Source organism: Ylistrum balloti, unplaced genomic scaffold, assembly GCF_031769215.1.
Source record: "Ylistrum balloti isolate Yb309-2 unplaced genomic scaffold, AGI_CSIRO_Ybal_v1 Utg369782, whole genome shotgun sequence".
NCBI lineage: Eukaryota > Metazoa > Mollusca > Bivalvia > Pectinida > Pectinidae > Ylistrum > Ylistrum balloti.
This window is the reverse complement of record NW_026781970.1, coordinates 638581-664433: the sequence shown is the minus strand read 5'-3', so window position 1 is coordinate 664433 and position 25853 is coordinate 638581. Positions and strand designations below refer to the sequence as shown.

The 25853-nt window shown below is 34.6% G+C and overlaps 1 protein-coding gene across 1 annotated transcript in view; it reads left to right on the top strand.

The window, feature by feature from the left end:
* Window positions 1-19969, top strand: part of LOC132544169 (uncharacterized) — a 28921-nt gene extending 8952 nt beyond the window's left edge. The window contains exons 3-6 of the mRNA XM_060207742.1: window positions 14318-14391; window positions 14514-14520; window positions 18905-18979; window positions 19268-19969. Coding sequence (XP_060063725.1) covers window positions 14318-14391; window positions 14514-14520; window positions 18905-18979; window positions 19268-19686 — 575 coding nt within the window. The 3' untranslated portion in view covers window positions 19687-19969. The remainder of the gene's footprint in view (window positions 1-14317; window positions 14392-14513; window positions 14521-18904; window positions 18980-19267) is intronic.
* Window positions 19970-25853: the final 5884 nt, after the last annotated feature.

Here is a 25853-nt window from a genome sequence, read left to right as displayed (position 1 = left end):
CATGACAGAAGGTGTATTTAGGTACGTTGTGGTAGTCCTGCAGATTGCCATAACTGGAATAAGCGAAATAAAGGAAAGACGGAAACCTGCCAAAGCGAAATGACGAAAAGACGCCAAAACCGAGATAAGAAAAAAGATACCAAAGCTTAAAGTTGAAATAGCGTCTTTTGTTTTTACCTTTTTTCGTTTCTTCGCATTGGAGGGCTTTTGTCCTTTCGATTTTTCGCTCGACTGATTAAACTGATTAATCAGTTAGTCACCAAGACATGCTCGAATCACAGTCATATTATACACGATTCACGTTCAAGTAGAGACACATTCCTGTTCTTGGAATCATGTATCTCGTCCTGTCACGTATCCTTTGCGGGACACAGAATTTACAATGATCACTGTGTCACTGGTAGCATTATAAAGACGATTGTAAATTATGTAATGTTTGTTTTGGTGCTAGAAACTTAAACTTGGTGTGAAGTTTGATATCGATCATAACCTAAACATTCCGCTTGTTGTATCGCTCTTGATGACAAATTGCGTCACGTGTCAGCAGAAGACACCTGATCTAATATCGAATGCGTCAACATCGACATTTTGTTTTAATGGATTAATACAATGATCGCAATCCTATCGAGTGTATTTGGAATCAAATAAAAGAAAGGAAGAAAACTGTAGCCAGCTGCTTTAAACAAAGGACCAGCTGAGACGGCTTTAAGTAAAAATAAAACGATGTCTATGAACTAACCTATGTTGACGTCAGATTAAATGGTCGACGCTGTAGTTTCCGTATTTTTCTGTGATCTTGTTTTTGAATTCGTTTGAAAGCAACATGTTTGATGACATTCAATAAAAGTAAGTCGAATCATTGATGAAGTAGAAATTGATACTAACAAATGTTGACTGACAGTATTCAAAAACTAAAAAACTATTACAAACTCAATACTTGTTTTTGAGACAGTGTACAGATATAGATTTCGAATTGAACTTTACAAAATCCTATTGAACAGAGCCAGCACACGTAGGGGTAAGGGTTAGTCAAATGAACCTTATACAAGAATTACAACATCATTATATCAAATTTGGAATGCGCTGATCCCCACTAGAGCGAAAGTGGTTTAAAAAACCCAAACAAAATTTCTATTCCTTTTATTCGCTATTGGGTATGAAATATATATGCCATCAATTATCCTCCCTCACCATTTAGATTTTGACTTTTCTTCGATTGCTTTAGATTCCTTAGGCGCCTCTTTGGTTTCAAAAATTAGGCCCTCGGAATCATTGGGGAATCGTAGAAGGATGAAAGAGCTGTATGATGCAGTTTAGTTCAATATTTTGATTTAATTTATCTAATTTTAAATCTGATTTGAAACAAGTTAATCTCCTGTGTATCTTTTGTGCAGTCGTTGAAAAAGAAAGCTTTAAATATAAGAATAGATAATGTGCTCATACTTATCAAAATATCAAATGTTCGCAAACTATGGCGAAGGACGGTCTAAAATACACCTTACTGAGTACATTTGTAACTATATATATCTATCCTTGCTATCCCGTCAGCAGATTAAACAAGACAAGGACAGAACGCGAATTATATTGGCCTATATAAGATATGATACTATCTTATAAAACTAATCAAGTAGAAGGGTTCAAATAACACTTTTCCTCTCTGTTAACCGCAGGTGAAAGTACCATCATGACCCCAGACGTACTGTAAAATTCAACATTTTTGCCGTTAAAGTTCCACCTAAACACCCACATTGAACTTTTTTATGTAATTTTATCAATCCATAGTACCTTTTATGTAAAAATAACACTGACACTTCAGGATCTGGTGTCCGTACTATATAGTGTAACGTGGATATTGAAAAGGGATGAGACCAAGAAAAAATCAGTTTCTATTCTAAACATGATTAAAGTATGACCTATCCTATGTATAGGATACTTATGACACACAAGTGTACGCACTTGTCAAAATGTCTGTTTGCCTGTTTACCAACGTAGCGAATATATTTATCTGAAAAAATGTTAGAATGTTTTTTGGTGAATGATTATAAAAAAGTAAAAATTATAAAATGACGTTATCGTAATAAGGGAAACTGGCAATAGCTTGCAAGGGGTCAAAAGATGGGGTTGATAAAATATTGGGAAATTTTATGGTGGCCTTACTGATCTCATTGAAAAATATTCTATTTCTTTGTGTGACATGACACTGGACGTATTTGCTGCTCGATAGTTTGCCTGTTTGATTGGCCATGGTTTACTTGGCGGTTGTCGTCGATGAAGCTTACTCTTTCGGAACACCAGGTTCGGAACACCAGGTCTTATTCTCCATGTGCTTTTTCAGTAGTCTCCGTGTAAATCTTTCTTTTGTTCATATGATGCCCTATGGAGTTTGACTTTGTATTATGATTATGTTGACATGTAGATATTTTCCTGATGTATTTTGCGATGCAAAATTGATCAGGCTATGTGAACACCATTTTATATATCGACATATTAATAATAAGATAATCTTAATTTAATCGCATATTCGATAGAACTAGTACAAAACAAGAAGAAATGAAAGATTGGCACAGAGACTCATGAAAAGTACAAGGAGAATAGGGCCAGGCTATGGAACCACAATACATTCAAACGAGCATCAAACAGTTTCATTTCGCACAGCGAAATAAAATATTTCTCATTATGGCCATTGTAAATGCGTCTAGCGTGAAAGACTTATTTCAAATTTCCTTTTGCAATTAACCTTTAAGGTTTACCATAATTCGATCCAAAGCAAATTAACATTTTTCTCCTTGAAACGACGACGTCACCACATTTTGGCAATGATCAACATGCCCGGATGTCCAAGAGAGTTACATAGCCTGGTATCGGGTATTTTATTAAAATATTAGGATATGACGGTAACATTGTAATCAATGACCAGGAGAACAAAGAGCTAAATATGTACTCAAACTGAATAAAACGATTGTTTGTAATTCATTACTATAAAGGGAAATCCGATACGATTGGTTTGTGGAGAAACAAGGAGGCTTTAATAGATCAAGACTACTAAAGAGACACAAACCCTGCTTTAAATGTTAAAAAGCAATAGGGGTCAATGCGTGAACAAGATGAAAAACGTCTACAGTAATGTTGATTACTTTTGGTATAGTGGATAGAATTCTCTTAACTATGGTAGCTTGGGAAAATATTGTCCAGAACACTATAAAGGATCAGTATTCGTTGTTTACAATGAGAAGATATTGGATTTAAGCTTCTCATAATTTTAAGAATACGACTCGAAACGGTTAAAAGCATAGCTGAACTCTAACATTAACGGCGGTAAAATATTCCACTGGGATGAAACCTACATATTTGATGTAAGATGTACTTTTCCTTCCTCGCTCCTTGTTACAAAAACTTCAAGTGAATTATACTGATATTGCTCCTGGTGACCTGTTGAATCTATCTTAGAGCTCTCATAAGATTATTAATGCCGTGACACAAACATTGCCTTTTAAAGCTGTCCCTGTGGATATCCAGGAGTCTCAAGCAAGTCGCCAGTTTATGAATGTCGAGTTTGTTGTTAAGGGAGATGATATTTATAACACCAGAATTATTTAACTACAAAAGTGTGCTCAAGCTAACATCCAATTATAATTTACAAGTTACTCGAAGCTTATTTTATCCAAACTTTTTAACGCTGCGGCAACAGAATGTAGATGATGTAGATAAAAACGCGTCCGCATTGTATTCCTGTACTATCTCTGCGTAAAACAAGGATCAAAGTAGACACAAAGTAACGGTTGATTTAAGAATTATTCAAAACAATAAGCTGCGAGAGCTGTTCATGATGGCTCTTAACGATTGTGAAGCTCAGTCCATTGAAGGATTTAGCCACAATTTTAGTTTTCGTTAAACTTGGATGCTGCAATATCGCCGGTATGTCGCCGCTAAAATATGTCCCGATACCTGTATCTAAACGAACGAAAGTACCCGCATGGGTATTTGGTCACGTGGTACATTTGACGTCAAAGTGTTATTTCGACTGACTGTGTCCAATATGTAAAGGTTCGGAGGAATGAAATTGTTTGGAGATCGGAGTATTTACACACGTACACTCAGTTCCAGATGTGTACGTGTGTCAGCAATCGTACTGTTAGCAAGAGAATTGTACGGATATCCTGGACTGTTTAATGAAACATCTGAATCCGAGCGACGAATCAGAAGTAAAAACATATAGATTAAATGACTTGAAGGATTTTAAACGTTAGAATTTCTGTGGTTTTTTTTATCATTTTAATACGACATCTACGTCACGTATGTGTTCTGATTGATGGCACAGAAAGCTTACAATAGTATTTGTATATACATGTTCAGATTGTGATACTTATGTTAACATGAACTTTTCAGAATACAGGAAAGTTATCTCAGAGACAGGATTACATAGCTGATTTATATATATATATCTACAATATTTATGGCAGATACTAGGTGTCGATGTTTGTGTGTGTGTGTGTGTGTGTGTGTAACATGCTACTTAATCACGATGATTAATTTATCAGCGAATTGTAATGAACATGGAAATTTCAATCTCGATATAGTCATCACACTTGTGTTGCAATCCTTGTACCCCGTCGTCTCTTTGAAATGACAATTTAATAGAGATCGACAGACAAATAGACAGGCAAGCTGACAAGCAGAGCGTAAGTGAGAGACAGACAGAGAGGTCTCCATGTTTACCAAACGTTTTGGAACAAGTTGGAAGGAGACTATATTCAAAGATAACGCTGTGTTGCTCTTTCTGTGTAAGGATCAAATCTGTTTGATACCCTCTCATGATGTTAAATGGGAAGCCATGAAATTTCCTTTGTGTGCCACACGAGACTCGATTCTGTCACATTTTATGACAGAATAATGTTAGAAAACATTAACCATTGCCATTCGCGAAATGATTATTTGCGAAACGGTACAGCCCGTCTACACAACAAGTTACATCCAAGGGAAACCACGTGATGATAACTTGTAATCACTAGTCGTCTCAAATCAAAGGACAGACATCTGGGTAATGTCTGAGTGGAAAAAGTCTGGAGTTGACAAACAAGTGTACCATTGATGGATAGCGTTTCTATAGACATGACAGCTAACCATATATCAGATCACCCATAGGATTAGACCATCCACGTCATAGTTAATATGGATATGCTGTACAATTTGTGAACCATCGGGATCAAATTTTCATTTGAGCTTTACCATTTATCTGGCTACTGTAGAATTACACAACCGCAATCTCTAATCATTTGCATGCGATGAATTTATCAATATGTTGAAGATGAACGGTATTTGACATTTTCGTATCACCAATCTACCAACTACATATCAATATTCCATAAAATACAAGTATTGGGATGATTTGAACGCAACCAAACAGCTGATATCTCTAAGTTTAAAACCTAATGTCTCGACATGCTAAATTGGTTTACGTCTTGAAGAACTATAAGAGTCTTCCTAAATGTCAAATGTGATTAGGCATAAGTACCCTACACAGACCAAAAGTAGATTTCAGCATCAATCCATAAAATGGTTTGACCATTTTTTGTCAGACCAAAAGAGATTTCAACATCGATTCATGAACATTGGTTTGCTATTACTCTTACCAAAATTGGAATTTAACATCAACTCTAGAAATTGTTTGATTATTTTTCTCTCGGTTAACGATACTTTGAAAACAAATTCTGGTGCCGATGTAGGATAAAATGATGATGTTGATATTGATTGGTTTTTCCCAAATGCACTCTTTGAACTCTTTACAGCGAGTGTCGTCGATGAAACCGAAGACGCTTACTTTTTCGATGCATTCAAACTTTTATTCTGTTTTTACTTTTCCATGGGTCTCTTCTTCCCTTGACTTGTTGTTTTTGGGTTTTGATTATCTTGTCATGGTATTTACCACATTTGTAATAAACAGCATGAGTATATCTCATGGACCCCATAATACATTAATACTTCAATAGATCAGATGTTTCTTCTTCTGCTCATATATATATATATATCTATTAGAAATAGTTTATCCCATGTAATCAATAAAGAATATGTGATTTATGTTAATGATTTAATTAACTCAATTATAACTTCCATTCATGCCCTTAGCAGCACTGACTTGTACTAGAAGGACGGACCGGCTGTATAATTGAGTTTAATTAAACACTGGCACTGATTCATTCGGTTACTTCTACTTTGGACGGTAAAGGTCATTTTTGGAATCCTCTCCATTTTTTTCACAGTAAAATATACATTCTTATTCGTGTACATTTGTGAAACAATACCCATAACATTTGCTGTAGAACCCTTTAGACCATGCATGGTTTTACGTCGTGGTAAACGTCACTGCATGCATTTTGACGTCATATATACTTACCATATGAAGCATTTGTTCTTACAAATAAACTGATCATGTTCATGTTCACAAAGTGTATTTTACCACTGGGATATGCTATACAATGTACAAGGTGCATTTAACTACTGGGATATGTTATACAATGTACAAAGTGTATTTTACCACTGGGATATGTTATACAATGTACAAGGTGTATTTAACCACTGGGATATGTTATACAATGTACAAGGTGCATTTAACCACTGGGATATGTTATACAATGTACAAGGTGTATTTAACCACTGAGATATGTTATACAATGTACAAGGTGTATTTAACCACTGGGATATGTTATACACTATTTAACCACTGGGATATGTTATACAATGTACAAGGTGTATTTAACCACTGGGATATGTTATACAATGTACAAGGTGTATTTAACCACTGGGATATGTTATACACTATACAAGGTGTATTTTACCACTGGGATATGTTATACAATGTACAAGGTGTATTTAACCACTGGGATATGTTATACACTATACAAGGTGTATTTTACCACTGGGATATGTTATACAATGTACAAGGTGTATTTAACCGCTGGGATATGTGATACAATGTACAAGGTGCATTTAACCACTGGGATATGTTATACACTATACAAGGTGTATTTTACCACTAGGATATGTTATACAATGTACAAGGTGTATTTTATCACTGGGATATGTTATGCAGTGTACAAGGTATATTGTACCACTGGTTTTAGCATGCCTTCTGTGTACATATTGCAAGGATTAAAAAGAAGGTCAAACGGTTTTAGAATGCTTCACGTTCCAATATTCCAATAAATTAGCTTTTATCACAGATTAAAAACCCATCAACAACAACGTCAATGTGTGAAGGTAATCATAAATATGTCAGACAGATTGTGCTGATGTGTCCATCCCAATCTACAAACATGTTTGTTCATATGAAAAAAAATGTAAATCACGTGGAAAATGTGGGCGAATGATTACAACTAGGCCAAGGCAATTGCGATGAAAGGAAACTTAACCTTCTGATCATTCGTTATCATAACACTGAGAAGGTATTACCCGTGGATATTTTTACCTAATTCTTTTCTTTTAGTTAATACTGAAATGCGACATTCAGTTTTGTTGGCATTCAATAAATGAACTTTTTTTTCCATCTAACTTTTTAGTAGCATCAATGTTTTGACTTGTATTGTTCATATGCAAACACACACTTAACATGACCATGCATATCAGCAATTGGCCCATGACGCCAGGAATAGGACCAGTCAGTTCACCTCGAAATGTATATTTTCCATGCAAATATACAGTACAGCTGTTTTTATTTAAAACGCTAGATGTAATAATCTCACAAATAAGGATTTGGTTTTTATTGCTTAACGTCCTACCAACAGCTAAGGTAATACAAGGACGGCATCACACAGCATACAACGTGAGTGTGTTATGAGAACTTATTATTTGGCTGTATGTTCGTGTAAGCCGCCTTGTGATTGTGTGGAACTGAATTCGACTTTAGAGAGTAAGGACCTTAAGCAAACTGCTGAAGGCCAATTATGAACAATACAATAATAAATCTCTATGATAAATCGAAACTAAAAACCAGACATTACATCCAGCATATCTACGTTAAAACACGAAAATTCTCTTTATATCCATGCATGAATTATTTCATTTTTATTGAATCTGGTTGAATTAGACATTAATTCAAAGAACAAATTAGACAAGAGATTTTTGATTTTTTTCTTATAATGTAAGATTTAAAGTCATATCCAGCAAAAGGTGTTTGTGCCACACCCGGCCCCTGTGATGATCAATGCTATTTTGAAACATATGTCAAACTCGTGGAGGGAAGCAAAGAAATAAAATAGGTGAACATTGTATCTAGAAATAATATATCATAACGTTACTATGCAGTAAACTAGTGTTTCTAGAAGAAAGGAATCCAAACGTTTCCCATCCAAACTATACATGCATGTAATTGTAGATACCTAAGGCATACGTTCGAGACAATTATCTGAGGCATTAGCCCCAGACAATAATCTGAGGCAACAGTTCCAGACAATGATCTGAGTGATAAGTTCCAGACACTAATCTGAGGCATAAATTCCACACACTAATCTGAGGCATATTTCCAGACAATAATCCGAGGCATCATTTCTAGACAATAATCTGAGGCATCTTGTCCAGACACTAATCTGAGGCATCAGTTCCAGACACTAATCTGAGGCATCATTTCCAGACAATAATCTGAGGCATCAGTTCCATGCACTAATCTGAGGCATCAGTCTCAGACAATAATCTGAGGCATCAGGTCCAGACACTAATCTGAGGCATCAGTCTCAGACAATAATCTGAGGCATCAGGTCCAGAGACTTATCGGAGGCATCATTTCCATGCACTAATCTGAGGCATCAGTCTCAGACAATAATCTGAGGCATCAGGTCCAGAGACTAATAGGAGGCATCATTTCCATGCACTAATCTGAGGCATCAGTCTCAGACACTAATCTGAGGCATCAGTCCCAGATACTTATCTGGGTGGTCTTGTGGCACAGTGGTAACGCATTCGCCTTTCACCTAGCTGTCCTGGATTCGATTCCCGCAATGGATGCGAAAAGGTATGGGGTCACGTGCCCGACCACGTGGGTTTTCACCAGGTACTCCGATTTCCTCCCACACCAAGACCCCTCGTGCGCTTCCATCCGAGCAAACAAGAGAGATTTATATAAGTTGGAAAAACTTGCTTTGCAATTGTTGTAAAATAAATAAAGTTGATTATTACACTAACCTGAGGCATAAGTTCCAGACACTGATCCTGGGCATTGCTTCCTCACAATATTCTGAAGCATTAGTTCTAGACAAAAATCGGAATCCTAAGTCCAAGACAATATTATGAGGCATTGATCACAGACAGTAATTTGAGGTACAATTCCTGGACCCTTCTGTAATTTTTAGTACTTAACAACTGTTGAAAACAGTGAATAATGTTGGCATAGACCAAAAAAGAGATAAAAAGCGAGATAAACGATTTTCGTTATGCTGCTGGTAAACGTAATAGAATTAAGACATCGATCATTTATGTAATATATATGAAACTTTTCCACACTCCCAAATAAACTATATTTCTCCGAATATTTCCGAGGAGAGCTGCTTTTAGAAAGCAGTACAGAATACACTACTTTATGTCTGTCCGTGTCCTGTGTACTGTTGACTTGACAATGTAAGATTTGAAAAAAAGAAACTAAAGGAAATCAACAAAACGTTGGCATGAGACACTTGAGTACACAACGCTGGGCAGGTTTTATTTTTATTTTACTGCATTCAACCTAACACAAAATGACTCGATGCGAATGTAATGGATTGTAGACGAAACGACAACACCGACTTTCCATGCAATTCGATGTTACCTTATTTCATTTCGGTGAGGAGATCACTTCATACATTAAAATGTCGGCTAATGATATTTTACCTTCCAAATACTTGACAGATAATTACTTATTGTACATAATTGAACAAATGCCGGAAATGGTCTACAGTGTCTATGCACGACCGGACGTCGTCTGTCGCGACAGGTCTTGTTCGAATGTGCCTCTCTATCATCAAAGATAAAGTTAATTTCATTGTATCATTTCCCACAATGCATCTGTCCCCTCACTTAGTAAAACCATTTCCCACAATATATTTGCCCCCTCTCTTCCTTTATATCATTTCCCAAAGTGCATCTGCCCCTTCTTTTAGTTTGAATCATTTCCCACAATACACCTTTCCTCTCACATAATGTGTATAATTTTTCATAATACATTTGTCCTCTCTCTTAGTCTGTATTGTTCCCACAACACATCTGTCCCCTCTCTTCCTTTGTATCATTTCCCACTTTACTTTTTTCCTCTCTCGTTTAATTTGTATTGTTGCCCACAGTACATCTATTATCTCTCTTAGTTTGTATCATTTCCCACAATACATCTTTCGTCTCACTTAATATGTATCATTTCGCACAATACATATGTTCTCTCCCCTAGTCTGTATCATTTCCAAATGCATCTGTCCCTTCTCTTACTTTGTATCATTTCCCACAATGCATCTGTCCCCTCTCTTAGTATGTATCATTTCCCACAATACATCTGTCCACTCTCTTAGTTTGCATCATTTCCCACAATGCATCTGTCCCCTCTCTTAGTTGGTATAATTTCCCACAATACATCTGTCACCTCTCTTAGTTTGTATTGTTTCCCATAATGCATCAATGCCAAGAAGTAAAATGAATAGAATGTTTTCAAAACGAATAACATATCAAACTTTGTAAAAGTAATGAAATGACCACATGATGAAAGGTTCTAAAATTAAGTTATAACAAATATAGAATTATAATTAAAAAGAGTCGTTTTCTCTAAAGAGAGTATTAGTGAATTAAAGCCATGAATGATAAAAGAAGTGATGCTAGCTTGATCAAAGGTCAGTGCTCATTGGAATACGGGATGACACCATGGCGTAAATGAAATCAATTTTCATGTGTTCTGGTAATGTTTGATGTCGAATTTAATCAATAGTTGTGTCGTGTCCTTCACGCCAGTGATAATATCATTGTTATGCTTCAAGGTCATTTGACACAGAGTTATAGGTTGAATTAGCTAGAGATAATAATTCATTGTCAGGGTGATGTAGTCCCAGCAGAAAGAGTGATCGGGTCAGAAATATTAGCTGGAAATAAAGAGAAAACTATTAGTTTTGAATTACATCTTTTAACAGCTATATCTTGGAGAATATTATATTCTGATTTTGTTTTCAGAGAACGTCGAAACAACTGTATGTTGCTGTTTATTTTTTTGTTAGACTCTACTGTATCTAGCTCTAAATTTGTATCTAAATATGTTGTTTACTTCCTTGTCTTTTTTGTACTATCTTCGAGGTAGCAGTTTCTTAAGGCCGCTTTGGATTTTCCTCAGTCGCCTCCTTTGCTTCAAACTTGAAGGACGAAGCAACTGTATAATGTGGTTTAAGCATTTATTTAGCTCCACTGTAATGTCTATTTGAAGGCGTTATTATTCACTTGTGCGTCTTCTGTATTACCTGTTATACAGTGTTATATAATAAAAGAAGAAAAGAAAAAAATCTTTATTGTCAATGAAGTAGATTATATCCACACGTAGGAATTTTCCAGATTTTCTTACTTATTGTAAAACACAGTTAAAGGTAAATAACTAGAGAACGTTGCTCTAGCGTGGTATGTTACCATCGGACATGCTGATTCATTCCGGTACAAAGGAGCATGCTTAAATTCAGGATGATTATGAGCTCATTGAGAAATATGTTCAATTTTGCCTGTTAATTCCGTTGTTGCATATATTGTTCTCATTTGAGGATTTGGCAGTACTCTATGCGAATGACTAAGATTTACATGGCGGGTGACATCAATAAAGAAGAATTTGCTTAATCTTCCTGAACACCTGGTCTATATCTCTGCACTTTTTCAAGGTTCCTCGTGTAAATCATTCTTTAAATTTTACTTAAGTTTTACTGCATTTGAGTTTGGATTATGATTTTTTGACATATTGATATCTTATTTTATATAATGTTTTTGTTTATTTTGTCACGGACAAGTCTTACGAATTTGACGTTACTAGGTCTGTTTTGATTTCGATTTCCGATCCCCGTCATTATGTAAACTCTGTTGGTATTTTGATGATATGACATAATGGGGCTTGTTGTCATGACGATTCCAAGCTTACATATTTACAAACACGCATACATATACCAGATTAGCATTATCGATGTATAATGTCACCAACATTGCAAATTTATTTTATTTACAGTTCTAACTGTAAGTAATGAAATGTAGTTTCAGTCATTAGTCTCAAGTAAATTAGTCATCTTTACTTTAACCCGATTTTCAAATCTGCAGTATCATATAGAAAAAAACGTATGAAGCATGCCCAAACACGAAACATTCTTTATACACAAATGGAATTTACTATGAATAAAAAGCATCAATACATCATGCCGTACGAGAGAATGTTTTTGCTCTTGATGAGTAGAATTTGGCATGTACTGATATTTTATCCTATCATAACCTAATGCTTTACTCAGCAGTGCCATCGCTTTACAAAGACAAATATAACATTTTCGATTTTACTCTAACGCATAATGTACACGTAAATGGCGTACTTGCTCAAAAATGAATTAATTTGACTTTTTCAAATTTTACTGTTAATTCTTTAGATTTTTTCTAATCATTTTGAATGTCCTGTTTCTGTTAAATTCAATTAGTTGCTGGTTTCGTTGAAGATTAAAAAAAAGACACGAGACTGGTATGACCTTGTTTCGCCGTACTAAACAGAAAGGTAAAATTCCGAGAAAGAACAAATTAATTTAGGTTTAGGACAGAGAAGCCATTATGCTATGCGTTATAGCCGTCGCACGGCGAGTTCGACGATATTTCCGTTTTATGCACAAACAACATGACTATGAAACGCAACACTGATTTACTGATATCAGTCCTACTCGTGGTAGCATGATGCAGGTCTGGTTATTCTGTAATTTCGCTAGAAAGAGCAAATTACTAATACGAATTTAATACCAAATAAGATAAAAAATGTTTAATTACAAAAATTGATTGTTAAGGAAAATGCAAAATCAATGAAAAACATAAAGGCTGACTATGCTATATTATCGGAAATTCATCGATATCTAGCTCTGGCAACGTGCATTCGTTCATCCCACGGTGGAAAAAGTTCTACATATGTACAGTGTTGATTTGTAAGACATTTTGAGTTGTCCTTTCTCTGTTGCTGATAGGTAGGGAGGATCTGGTGCCTGAAAAATCGAAAGTAGGAAATTGCCTTTCAAACAATGTAACAGATCTCAAATTAGATTCTCATCAAGAGTTCACATACTTAAGGAGTAATTATTTGTCACTTTGAACATTAATGATTTTCGTCATGTTAGAACACATAATCTTAAGTAAATCCTTTAACTGTAATTCTTTCGTGAAATGAAAATGCCTTGATGGGACGGTCATCTTCCAGGCGCCCTGTGCTCTTTTTTTCCTATAAGTGACTGTTCGCAATATTCAAGTGGCACAGAGTGAAGTTATAGGTGCAGTATCCTTAATTGGTGAATAAGTTTGTTTATATGAATAACCTTGAGTCACCTTTAAAGTGAAAGAGGTCACATATGACATACGTTTTAAACAAATATGTCAAGGTACGAGATACATCTGTATTTAGCCAATTACATATGAATGACATTGATTTATTTGCAATATCTCTGAAGTAAATGTTGTTGAAATCCTAAATCACCTCTTGGTACACTTGAGTAACAGTCATGATATTTTTCCAGTAGCATGCTTCGATGGAAGATTTTCATTTTCTTGAAATTAATGGCATTAACCAGCTTTTATGAATATACTGGTTAAATTTGCCAACATCTTCAATCAGCTACCATATAATGCCTAAAGGAACCATTGTCATATCTGATTTTCATATTAGTTTTAAATGACACTGAGAATAGCATTGCTAAATAGTTTGAAATCAAAGACGAAAAGATGGGAAAAGAATATATGTGCAGCAATGGCGTGAAAATAGACATGGACGAAGAAAAAAAACCTGATGAGAACCTCAGGCATTGATATGAAGAAAGCAGTATTTTGTCAATCTAAATAAACTATTTTGAAATATACCTCACTAGAAACAAAGCATAATAAGTTCACAAACCTTATATTTTGACAATACAATGTTACATTCATTGCTTACAGATTCCATATTGAGACAGTAAAATTCAATGACATTTAAGATATACGACTTTCACATTTTCCCTTTTAAGCTGCTTTTAATGGTGATTTGTTCAGATAGACTTAAGTATTTGTGAATACATGAATATTGTTTGAAAGGTTTTAGGCATTTTTGAAAAATGCATGAAACTGTATTTATCTATTTCAGTGTCCTCTGTCGACGTATTAAGGCCTGCTGATATGAAGACTGTTGCACTGTCGAAGTTAGACAAAACATTCCAGGTAAATTTCACATATTATCTCAACAAAATTCATGTAACGTTATTGCTATCATTTTTTCTTCTTGAAAATCCTCATTATATACACGAATATCTTTGCAATTGATTTTTTTTCATGCTTGTTAGGAAATACGTAAGTCTACAGCACACATAAATATGTCTTTCCCAACTGGTAATTTGCCAAAATATTATACCTTATATAATTTCCTGAAACCTAGTTAAAATTTACGTCTATCATGTGGCTACTGTCGTGATGATTTTAGTTTTTATTTAAATTGAAATTTCTTGATTGCAACTCCCTTCGGTATTGGGAAGCCTGTTCCTATTATCACGATATCCATGCAACTGACAGATAAACACACTACAAAGGCTTTCCAGAGATGTAGGTGAAGGAAATTGAGTTTAACGTCATCTCGTTGTAAAGATTTTTTCGTGGGCAATATATGTTACAAAGGTATGATTCTTAATGTTATGCTTAATAGTATTCTTGCTGGTTACATGGGTGTTGGTCAATTGGATTTTCGTCGATAAAGCAGCAAACAAGTACCTTTCGTTCAAATTCTTCCCTAATTTCATCGACATTGAGTTTGAGCTGTGATAATGTTGACTTGTACTTATTTTCAATTGCATTCGAAATATCAAAAAAAAAAAAAAAAAAAAAAGAAAAGAAAAAAGAAAAGAAAAAAAAAAAAAAAAAAAAAAAAAAAAAAAAAAAAAAAAAAAAAAAAGAAAAAAAAAAAAAAAAAAAGAAAAAAAAAAAGAAAAAAAAAAAGAAAAAAAAAAAAAAAAAAAAAGAAAAAAAAAAAAAAAAAAAAAAAAAAAAAAAAAAAAAAAAAAAATAAAAAAGAAAAGAGAAAAAAAAAATAATCATAATAAAATACTTATCAAAATACACATTTTTTATGTGTGCGTAACTTTTGAATAAAATTTGTGAATTGTATTTATTGGTTGATACAAAGGAGGAGTGCCAATTTGGGCCTTCTGGCGGCCATGACCGATATTTTTTATTTCTTGTGTAGGAATTCCTTGGGGTTAGGCGGTCATGATATGACATAAAATTAAGGTCAGATCTGAGCCATTCATTAGTTATGGGGGTAAAGTGGGGGGTAAAATTCATAAACAGCTCCATTATGACAAACCTACATTATATTTTTGGATTTTTTCTTCTTAATTTTCATGTAATAATCCATATCAAAACATTCATTAGTAAAATTGATTGAAAAAAATATTCCATTGTTGAAAAGTAGGTCATGGTAATTAAGCTCATTAATTGCGAATTATATTAAAGATGAACTTAATTTTCTGCCTTAATGTACATAAAAACAATACCTTTATCATGTACCATGTTTTAATAAGAAATATTTTTGCATACTTTAAAGAAAACAAAGAAGAGGCGGTGCTTTGAATTTTAGTTCGACAACTTTGACCATATGTCTGTATCTAGTGGTTTTACCGAAGTATTAACACAGAAATGGCTAATGAAAGATATCAATCTTAACCTCTAGTGTTGCATTTCACTCCACTATACATACAATGGTCGTACACATAGTTAGTTACTCATTGTCACTGTCAGACTCAGACCAGTCCTCAATCATCATTGCGTCATCAGCACAGCTGAGGTAGCTTGATGAGGCAGTTGGGTGTGCTATCCTAGGCTGGTGTCGCTCATAAGAAAGGTACCAGAGAACAGATGCAATATGGGCACAGCAGCCCACTACCCTGGCACCAACCTTACACTGGCAATACCAACCAGATATAGGAGTCAAACCAGGGGAATACTCAATCCACAGGTTGTACAGTTTCGAAGCAACATGTCTGGAACGAATCTGAACTTTAATTAAGCCAGGCTTTTCCCTGCATGCCATTAATTCATACTGGCCATCTTCAGACAAGTGCTCCATGGTATATGACTTTGCCTGCTTCAACTGATATACTCCCATGGTAAGATCTCTCAACTCCGGTTCTGTCAGCTGAGGAAAGTCAGGCAAACTGGCCTCATCAAGCTTGACCCATATGGCTCTTTTCCTAGCCAAACCTTCTTTTTCAACTTGAATTTGCAATTTATTGGGACATTTTGACAGAGCCAACATTCGCTCAGCAATGATGAGGTCATTGGGAGAATCAGAGGCAAGTGGGGGGCGAAAAGCATTACAAATTGCACACACAATTCTCACAAAATCACCTACAACTGGAATGAGAGTGTTGGGCAAAACATGTCCCAAGGTCTTCCACTGCTTAATCCGCCCATTTGCCGACTCCACAACCCACCTTACCTTTGTTACAAGACGAGATTCGTTTGCCTCAGTATGTGTGTGTTGTTTCTGCCCCTTTGGCAAGAAAAATGGCATTTCTGTTTTGATGCCAGCATCATTCAACAGTTCTGTCACATCTCTGAAGCCTCTGTCAACGACAAGAACATCATCATCTTGAAACCAATCCTTGATGTTCTCAGTGTTAGTTTTCAACATGTGTTTTGTAATGTTGGCGTCATTATTTCGACCGTCTGCTAAATATGGGCCTAGGACAGACAGTATATAGCCATCTGAGGCCACAAGAAGCATTGGTTTCAGGAGAGGGCGTCCTTTGTGCATCGAAAAAGAGCGTCGTTGGAAAGTATAGTTGCTGGACTTTTCAACATAAATATATGTGCCATCAGCAACAGCTATAGCGACATCTTCACCAGAGGCAAACATCTTCCTTGCAAATACCGTTGTATGGTTTTGAATTACTTGTTCTCTAGTGATGTGTTGCAGGCCAAGGTGTGAAGGAACGAAGTGGGTCATCAATGCTTGGCGAGCTGAATGAATACATTTTCCACATATTCTCTTTGTCATGTTGAACAGAGAAGCTAATATTGATAAAGACATGCCAGTCCTCAACTTTACAAGCAGGATGGCTAATGCAGTCCTTGCGCTTCTGTTCAGTGTAGAGTAAAGAGAGGGATTAACTGATCGTAAAAGGTCAGAAAATTGATTTTTATACAGACCTGTGAGACGGTAGTAATCTTGATCAGTTAATCCATCTGAGGAATCAAAGTCTAAACAACTTTTCTTTGAAGCAGCTGCCCTAAGTGTCAAAAGGATCTCTGATATTTCAGAAGAATCCAGTTCAGTGTCTTTGCTGGAATATGCGAGTGAAGATAGACTATCAGATGGGAAATCACCATTCACTATGTGGGAAGAACAACATCTGCAGGTGTTTGGGACAAGGATACCTGTCTTAATAAAAATCTTTACTCGCATTTCTGTTGAGAGCATTACCATTTTACTTTTACATTCCTCTCTTAACATTTTACAAATGAAACATCGAGATTCACCTAATGTAGCCCGTGGAATGTCAAGTTTGATTTTTTTGTTTTCAGGTGACTCAAGCTGGTGCTCTACATCGCTACTAGGATGTTCAGTAGATGAATGGTGATTGTAGTATCTTCCCCTGCATTTTTTACATACGGGGTCACCAAACCTTAAGGCATCATTAATATTTGCTTTCAAGTAAGACAGAATGTCTGTTTTATTCAGACAACAGAGCCTTACTTTATATTGTGCTTTACAACAAGCGCACTGCCTGTGCACTGGCATATTGATAAAAGAAAAGAAAACAGGGCATAAACTTAGAAAACACTCCTTATTAAAACCTTAATTTGGATGAACAAAATTATGAACAACAGTTGAATTACAATTATATGTCTAAATTATATGTACAATATCAGTGACAGTCAAACCAAGAAAGTATACTAAAATCGCTGAGGTTGTGAAGTGTAGTTGCCACGTATTAATTGTATATATAAGGGTATATGAACTGTCTGAGACAAGGTGCACATGTATACTCACCGGTAGACACAAAGATCCTTAACAAGGTATATGTCAGGGGATGGCATTATATCCCGCCATTTTAGCTTAAAGCTCAACCAGCCGTACCAAACTGGTTTAAATATCTCTACATTTATCAAGCAATTTATTTTAAACAGTTCTTAATGCAGTACAATTTAACATTTATTTATTAGATATTTATTATCTAATATAATTACATAAGACAACTCTGATATCAACCAAAAGTTGTCAAAAGTGTGAACCCGCCCCCTCCCATTAATTAATTCTCCATTTTCTATAAAGTATTCAAAAATAAATCTTACTAAAGCATGACACATGATAAAGGTATTGTTTTTATGTGCATTAAGGCAGAAAATTAAGTTCATCTTTAATATAATTAGCAATTAATGAGCTTAATTACCATGACCTACTTTTCAACAATGGAATATTTTTTTCAATCAATTTTACTAATGAATGTTTTGATATGGATTATTACATGAAAATTAAGAAGAAAAAATCCAAAAATATAATGTAGGTTTGTCATAATGGAGCTGTTTATGAATTTTACCCCCCACTTTACCCCCCCCCCCCCCCGCCCCATAACTAATGAATGGCTCAGATCTGACCTTAATTTTATGTCATATCATGACCGCCTAACCCCAAGGAATTCCTACACAAGAAATAAAAAATATCGGTCATGGCCGCCAGAAGGCCCAAATTGGCACTCCTCCGAAGGGATTTCTGAACTTGATAAATGTATTGTGATCCTAGTAGAAAGATGTGGTAAGTTGATGGTATATGATAGAAATAGAAAATAAAGTAAATAAGTATATGAATTATTTCCTGTGAGCCAGACAATGAAGTGCAAGTTCAAAGAGATATCATATTATTTAGATTACAACAATAGTGCACAATTGTAATGAACAGAAGCTTGAATCATATAAAGACGGCGTTTAAGGAAAGTAAATGTTACTATTTCGATGTTTTCAACCTTGTTCGTTGTTCACAAATATGGCATAAACAATATGACTTCGAAACATTAACCCTTGTTATTCTTGCGATGCATTTTAGGTGAAGCGGAATTGGTTGTAGATAGGAAGTTGAAAAACTGTATTCAAATTGATTATAAATCTGAGGAGATTTTACGCACTTGCACCGTGGATTACCAACAAGTAATTCCGGTATTGGACCTTTTTAATGAAATAAATAAGCTAATAAAGAAAATACTAGATCGCGCCCCACAGGTAAGGTCAACGATTGAGTGCCTTCTAAGCGACGCACACGAAATGAAGAAGGATATTATGAAGTCAGACCTAGATTCAGCGGATGGGCCTGCAGCCATGAAGGCATGTATAGCTAATATTAGCAAGCTAGATGTCCTCAGGAAAGATGTGGATACCATCACCAAACATACAGAGAGGATGTTCAAAGATGTTTTGCAATCATCTCAAGGATTTTTCAAGGAAGTGGGGGAAGATAAGGACGAATAACGAAGTGGTGGTAAAAATGATTGCCATTTATTATATTGCTATGTTGGTATATCCGTATGTTATACTTCAGGACATAGTCGGAACTTTAAAATCACAAAACACAAGCTTGCATGACGTGGCTTTAGTATTATGTTGAAATCCTGCAAAGAAATATGATGAGTAACTGAGTAACGGATGAAAACAATTGCAATATACATGTATCACAGTGTACATTTTATTACATTATATAATAATCTTTTTTTTAAATGAAGGTTTTAAAAATAAATTTCCATTTAGTTAATTATGCGCGGTTTGTGTTCTAAATGTAGTGAATTAAAATATTTCCTTCTTATTTCATTTAAAACTGATTAAATCCAGGAAAAACGTCCACACCTACATCGTTCACGTGAGCGGAACCGGTAATATGGGCTGCCATTAAAACGACGTTGATTCCGAGAGTCCATCACTATTAGCATTAGTTATATGTCGTTTAACTGGCTTTTTATTGGCAGGGGTCCTTTAACGCTGCTATAACAGATTGAAAACGGCATTGGGTTTCACTCGTGGCAATATGTCATCACAAACGTATTACCAGTGTATCGTAAATATCAATTGTTAAGTTTCTGAGAAGATCGTTTAATCAATTTAACTGTTTATGGTATATCCATCTTTACTTTCATGAGTGAAACACATTACAATATATAATGTTCATAATTGATATTAAAAAATCCTAAAATCATAACTGCACTCTGACAATTTTCGTGACATCGTTGATTCATGGCTTTCTTGGTCAGTATAACCCACGTGGTCACATGTTGGAGCACGTGAGTCATCACAAATACTCTCATCGATGACTGAAGAAGACGGAATGCGTTGACATCGTTAAGCCATAGAACGACTACATGAAGCACTGTAAGTGTTTCTATTTTTATTCAGCAACGAAGAACGCAACGAAAAAAACATTCTTCATTATAGCATCACTGTGTGCTATTTAGTTTTCAATAAACAATGCATTATTACGATTCTATAAACAACATAAACCACGTACAAAAGGCTAAAAGGAATAGAGTTTGCAAACAAACAACTAATTAACTTTTGAAAAGTAAAAGTAGGTTGACGTAATGTTTTCCAGAACCATAATTGCTCTCTCGTGGCAAGCCAAGTTGTCATTCATGGAACAATGTTGATCAAATACTTAACTAAATTATAAAAAGATATTTCCTTTGTTCAATTAGATACCTAACTTACATTTTATTATTTGATTAAATTCATACTTTAAATATGATATCTTTATTTACTAAATTAGATATTTATGTACATTTATCGATCTTATCTAATGAATTTCATATATCATGTCGTTATCAAGGTATCTAATTCTATAAATTAGGTTTGTTATTTATCAGTTAATTTATCTTAGAAAAATTAAAGTAGATGATCTGTTGTTAAAACAAGATATTTTATTTCCGAAATTGAATTAGATATTCTTTTCAATTCATTGACTTTACTGAATTTTTGAATTCGAGACTGTATTGTATGAACCTATCATTAGCTTTCGGAAGTCGATGCTCCATACGATGGATGGCAGAGAGTTAAATGCAACTACAAAATCACTAATGACTATGGTAGTTTTACACCATAGACTCAGGTATCTGGTGAATGCAGTATACATAAGATGTTTTAGAGTTAAATGAAACAACAGAGTCAATAATACATGTACTATACAATTGCAGTAAGATGTCAGCATTAGTAAAATAATAGTTTTGCACTATCATATTGTTACCAGTGTAGTACAATTTCAATACTTACGGAAATGAAATAATAGAAATTTAACTTTATTTATTTTACAAACAATGGCGAAACAAGCTATTCGAACATAAAATCATCACTCTTGTTGGCCCGAATAGAAACCCATAAGGGCCTTATTGTAGTAGAAAACTTAAGAACCCGTAGAAAACCTACATGGTCTGGTAGGCGATCCCGTACCGTTTCACGTTCCTTTGGGAAATCCAACCCTGGACGTCTAGGTGAATGGTGAGTTTAATATCATTGCATCAGCTGGTCACCTCTTCTTAAATATTACATAATGATGGGTTGGCTTACTTTTAACAATTGATGACTTTGACAGTATAACGCATATCAGTGCTGAAACCGATACCACTTTATTAATAAAATCTTGATTCTAGATTCAAATTTAAAAAAAAGACAATGAAACGAACGCTCGATAAGACAAAATTAAAGATATACATATGGAGACCCTTGAAAAAGTACATAAATGATATGACTGAATATTCTGGAAGTGAAAGCGTCCTCTGTTTCATCGACTACACATGTCATGTAACGACAATGCTCTGTTTTCACCTACATTATCAAGATTAAAATGATTCTTCCCGTTTCAACAACATGAAACGGATTCAAATGTAGTGCTGCTTCAGTGCTCTGCCAAGACCTAACAAATTACATTGTTATAGTATGTTAACAGCTGTATTTCAGTGCAAAAATGATATAATAAATGTAATTTGTTATTGTTTTTATAAAGCATTTTAAAACATTGCCTTTGTACAATAGATTGATAGCTTTATCTTTGCTAATGATAAAAAATCGAGTATAATATCTAGAGATAGGGTATATGAAATGTAAATGGTAACAAAAATATTTTCGACTCAAACAGTTCCAGAAAACATGTGCTTTCGCTTATGTTTATAAATTATAAATTTTCCATAGTGTAACACTAACGGAAATCATCAACAGCGTTCAATTATGTTTGATGATGTTTATTAATTTGCAAAAAAGAAAAATCATGAACACTTTCAGTATCGTTGAACTCATAATATGGACAGTAGAAATTTTGACGCTCCAGATATCAGAATTGTACCGTCTCTGGTAACACAACAGGACTTCATAGTTTTGTTTCCTTGGCCTTAGTACTGAATTTTTATGGCCTTGATTGCTACTGTATGAAGGATGCGCTGGTAAACCAAGGACAACTCTACTGAACTGATGAAAATGCTATCCCGGTGGGTTATTTCCATTTCTTTGTGTTCTTAACTTATATTGACACTATTTAGGGTTATAGGTAGGGTTAGGGAATGTCAACGGCGCTATTATCACTGTCAACGAATGAATGGTGACTTTCCTTGGGATTCTATAATCACTTATCTGTAGAGCGCTGGGAATGTACACAACATTAAGGTAGCTATTTATGGTAACTGTCTACATATTTTTGCAATATGCAACCCTTGAATAATATAAATGTATGTAAGAATGATTAAAAAGTTGAATTGCTTATTAATATCGTAAAGTTTACCTGAACAACATCTAGGCATAAATAGACCAAATTAACACTCCTATGAAAACTAGCTATGTGATTGATTTCTGCCTGCTTTCGTCCCACTGTATTCTCATTTGGATAAATGTCATCTTAATTTGAAATAATGTAATTTCCGTCAGTGGTGTTGTTTACTGTGTTTTTTTCTTTTATGTAATACGTCAGGTTTGCTGTTACATATAGCTGAAAACACCATGTAATGACACAAAAAGTGGTTAACGAACTTCTGATGTCACACTGAGCTCCCAATAAAACAGGTTAACGACGTCTTCTTTCCTCCAGACATTCGTGTTTTAGTTGAAGTTATGCTGACTACGTGTCGTTTTATGAGGAGACATCTTATAACATCTAACAATAAACTTCGTCACCGATATTTAATGTATTTTAATATATGTATATATATATATATATATATACTTTTATCAGAAGAACGTATACCTCCTAGTTTTATTATCTTACAAAATTGTTTTATCTTCTTCAATAACCATTCACGCTGAAAAGTGAATATGTCCATGTGACACGAGAAAACTACCTGACTTTACAGATTTGGATCCCTTAGAAACTTTATCAGGACCATAACGACCTTTGGATAAGATATGTGGAAAAACACTATCACGGAACAAAGTTGGCTCTTGGGGATTCATTGACATCATTCTTCTTTATGGCCATATCTTCTTTTGCAGGAAGAGTAGAACGCATGCTCTACGGCTAGATGTCCGTTTCGCTAATCATTTTGCATGGCATCGGACTGACTTTCCTTTCTCAGCCTCTACGGTGAATATTGTTGAATATTCCTTAACTAATAATTAAATAAGCATTTATATTATGATACTTACTGATCAGAGGGAGTACATAATGTCTTAATTGGATAGTCTAACCACACGGGGACATTGTATACAGATTACTTGCCGAAATATATGCTGTACGTATTCCAGTCCAAGCTACCTGGAGTTATCTATCTTTAACAAACCTAAGTAAACGTTTAATTCATATTGAATTATATATAATTACAGATGATGATTTGAGTTTGATAAAAGAAATCAAATTAAAGAAAACAAATTACCAGTGCATACTATTTATCACTTTAAATGGATATTCACATTCATTTCGTTTATGTATATTATAATTGTTTCCTTGGTCATTGTTTAAATGGTACAAGTATGCCAATATACTGATACCCTCAGGCCTGAAAAAGCGTCTTCGGCTCTCATAAATATGGACTTTGTAATCTGTATGTCAGGAGACTTATCATGATGACTGTGTACTTATATCCACTCTATTAGTTGCAAAATATATTGATAATTTGCAAAAACAATCATCGGCGAAAACGCAGCTGACAGGAAAACATTATATATATTTCCGAAATCGTTTATCAAGACACAGGGAGTTAGAATAAAATAAGATGATGAATATAAATATTAAAACCGGTTAGCTTGTAAAGAAAAAAAAAAAAAAACCGAAAGGTTACCGACATCTCATCATACCATTGAACTTTAGATATCAGATTGCCAATCTGTATTTCATCTGTCTTCATCTCTCTTTATGATATCCTTGTGATTTTTATCCTGCCATTGTGAGGTCTACTTCTTTTCTATCTATCGATTCTAAAAATGTCAATTGCTTTTGATAGAGGTCGTAAATTATAACATTTTAAAATTGCACCAGAGACACAATGATATTTTTTGTTTTTCAAATCATTATTGAAAAACGACACCATTGCATATCAAGAATGCAGTCGACCAATAAGAATTTAGTTTTTATTGCCGAGCTCGGTCATTACATCAATACTGTAATTACACTTTTTATGTTATTTTGCTGACGATTCAGAACATGCAAAATAAAAAAAATTGTTTAAAAATACATTTCACTTCAAATATCAAGCTGACTAGGAAGAATGATGGGATCTCCATTTTGTTCTATTCAGGTCACGTGTTGACAGCGTATTATAGATATCATATACGTTACCCACATAAAAAGGAGACAGTATTAATTAATTTCTGATATAAAGAAAGCATATAAACTTTCAATATCATACAGACAGTGGAGACAATCATAAAGTACACTGTCTCCACTTCAAAATGGGATCTCCACGATGGTCACGTGACAGATTTTGTAGTACATTATTTGTAATCACGTTTTCCGACACTGACACGTGTTGTAAACTGAATTCCCCGTGCGGACACGTCTAATTGCTTTGACACTCTTCGACTATTGTTGTAAGGCCGCCGTGTCTTATTTCTTGTTTATTTTTGATTGATCTGACATTTCGTATTTGTGATATTTGAAATGTATATTTTTTTCGTTATACATCATGTTTGTCTGGGAATGGGTTTTAACTCTGCCGTTGTGTGGGTAATGGAATCTCTGTCACATTTTTGACAGCATAAGTAGAAATATGACACTTTTCGAAATGTGTTGTCATTTCATATTAATTTTCGTTATCGCAGGAGTTATTAAACATTGATTGAAATTGTATTTTACGATAGCAGATAAATCTGATATAATTTAATCTAACTTGTGTGAAACCTATTACCAAATGTTGAGAACCGTTTTTATCGTTAAACCTTTGAGTACTTAAAGTAGTATTACACTTTACCTAAAGACATTCCGTATTCCCGCTGAATCAATTAACAAGACAAATGCATTGTAAATGAACAAATTTAAACGACGTGTTTCATATCGCACAGATATCGAATATTTCCCTACAGGATAAAAAGTATGACAAAGCCCGCATAAAACAACTCTACGTGTATAATCTTAACCCTTACGTTACATATTTCATTCATTTATCGTAAAAATCGTAATTATGTTGGTGGCTTGTGAGCATTACATTATTCTCATTGTACTACCATGTCAAGCAATA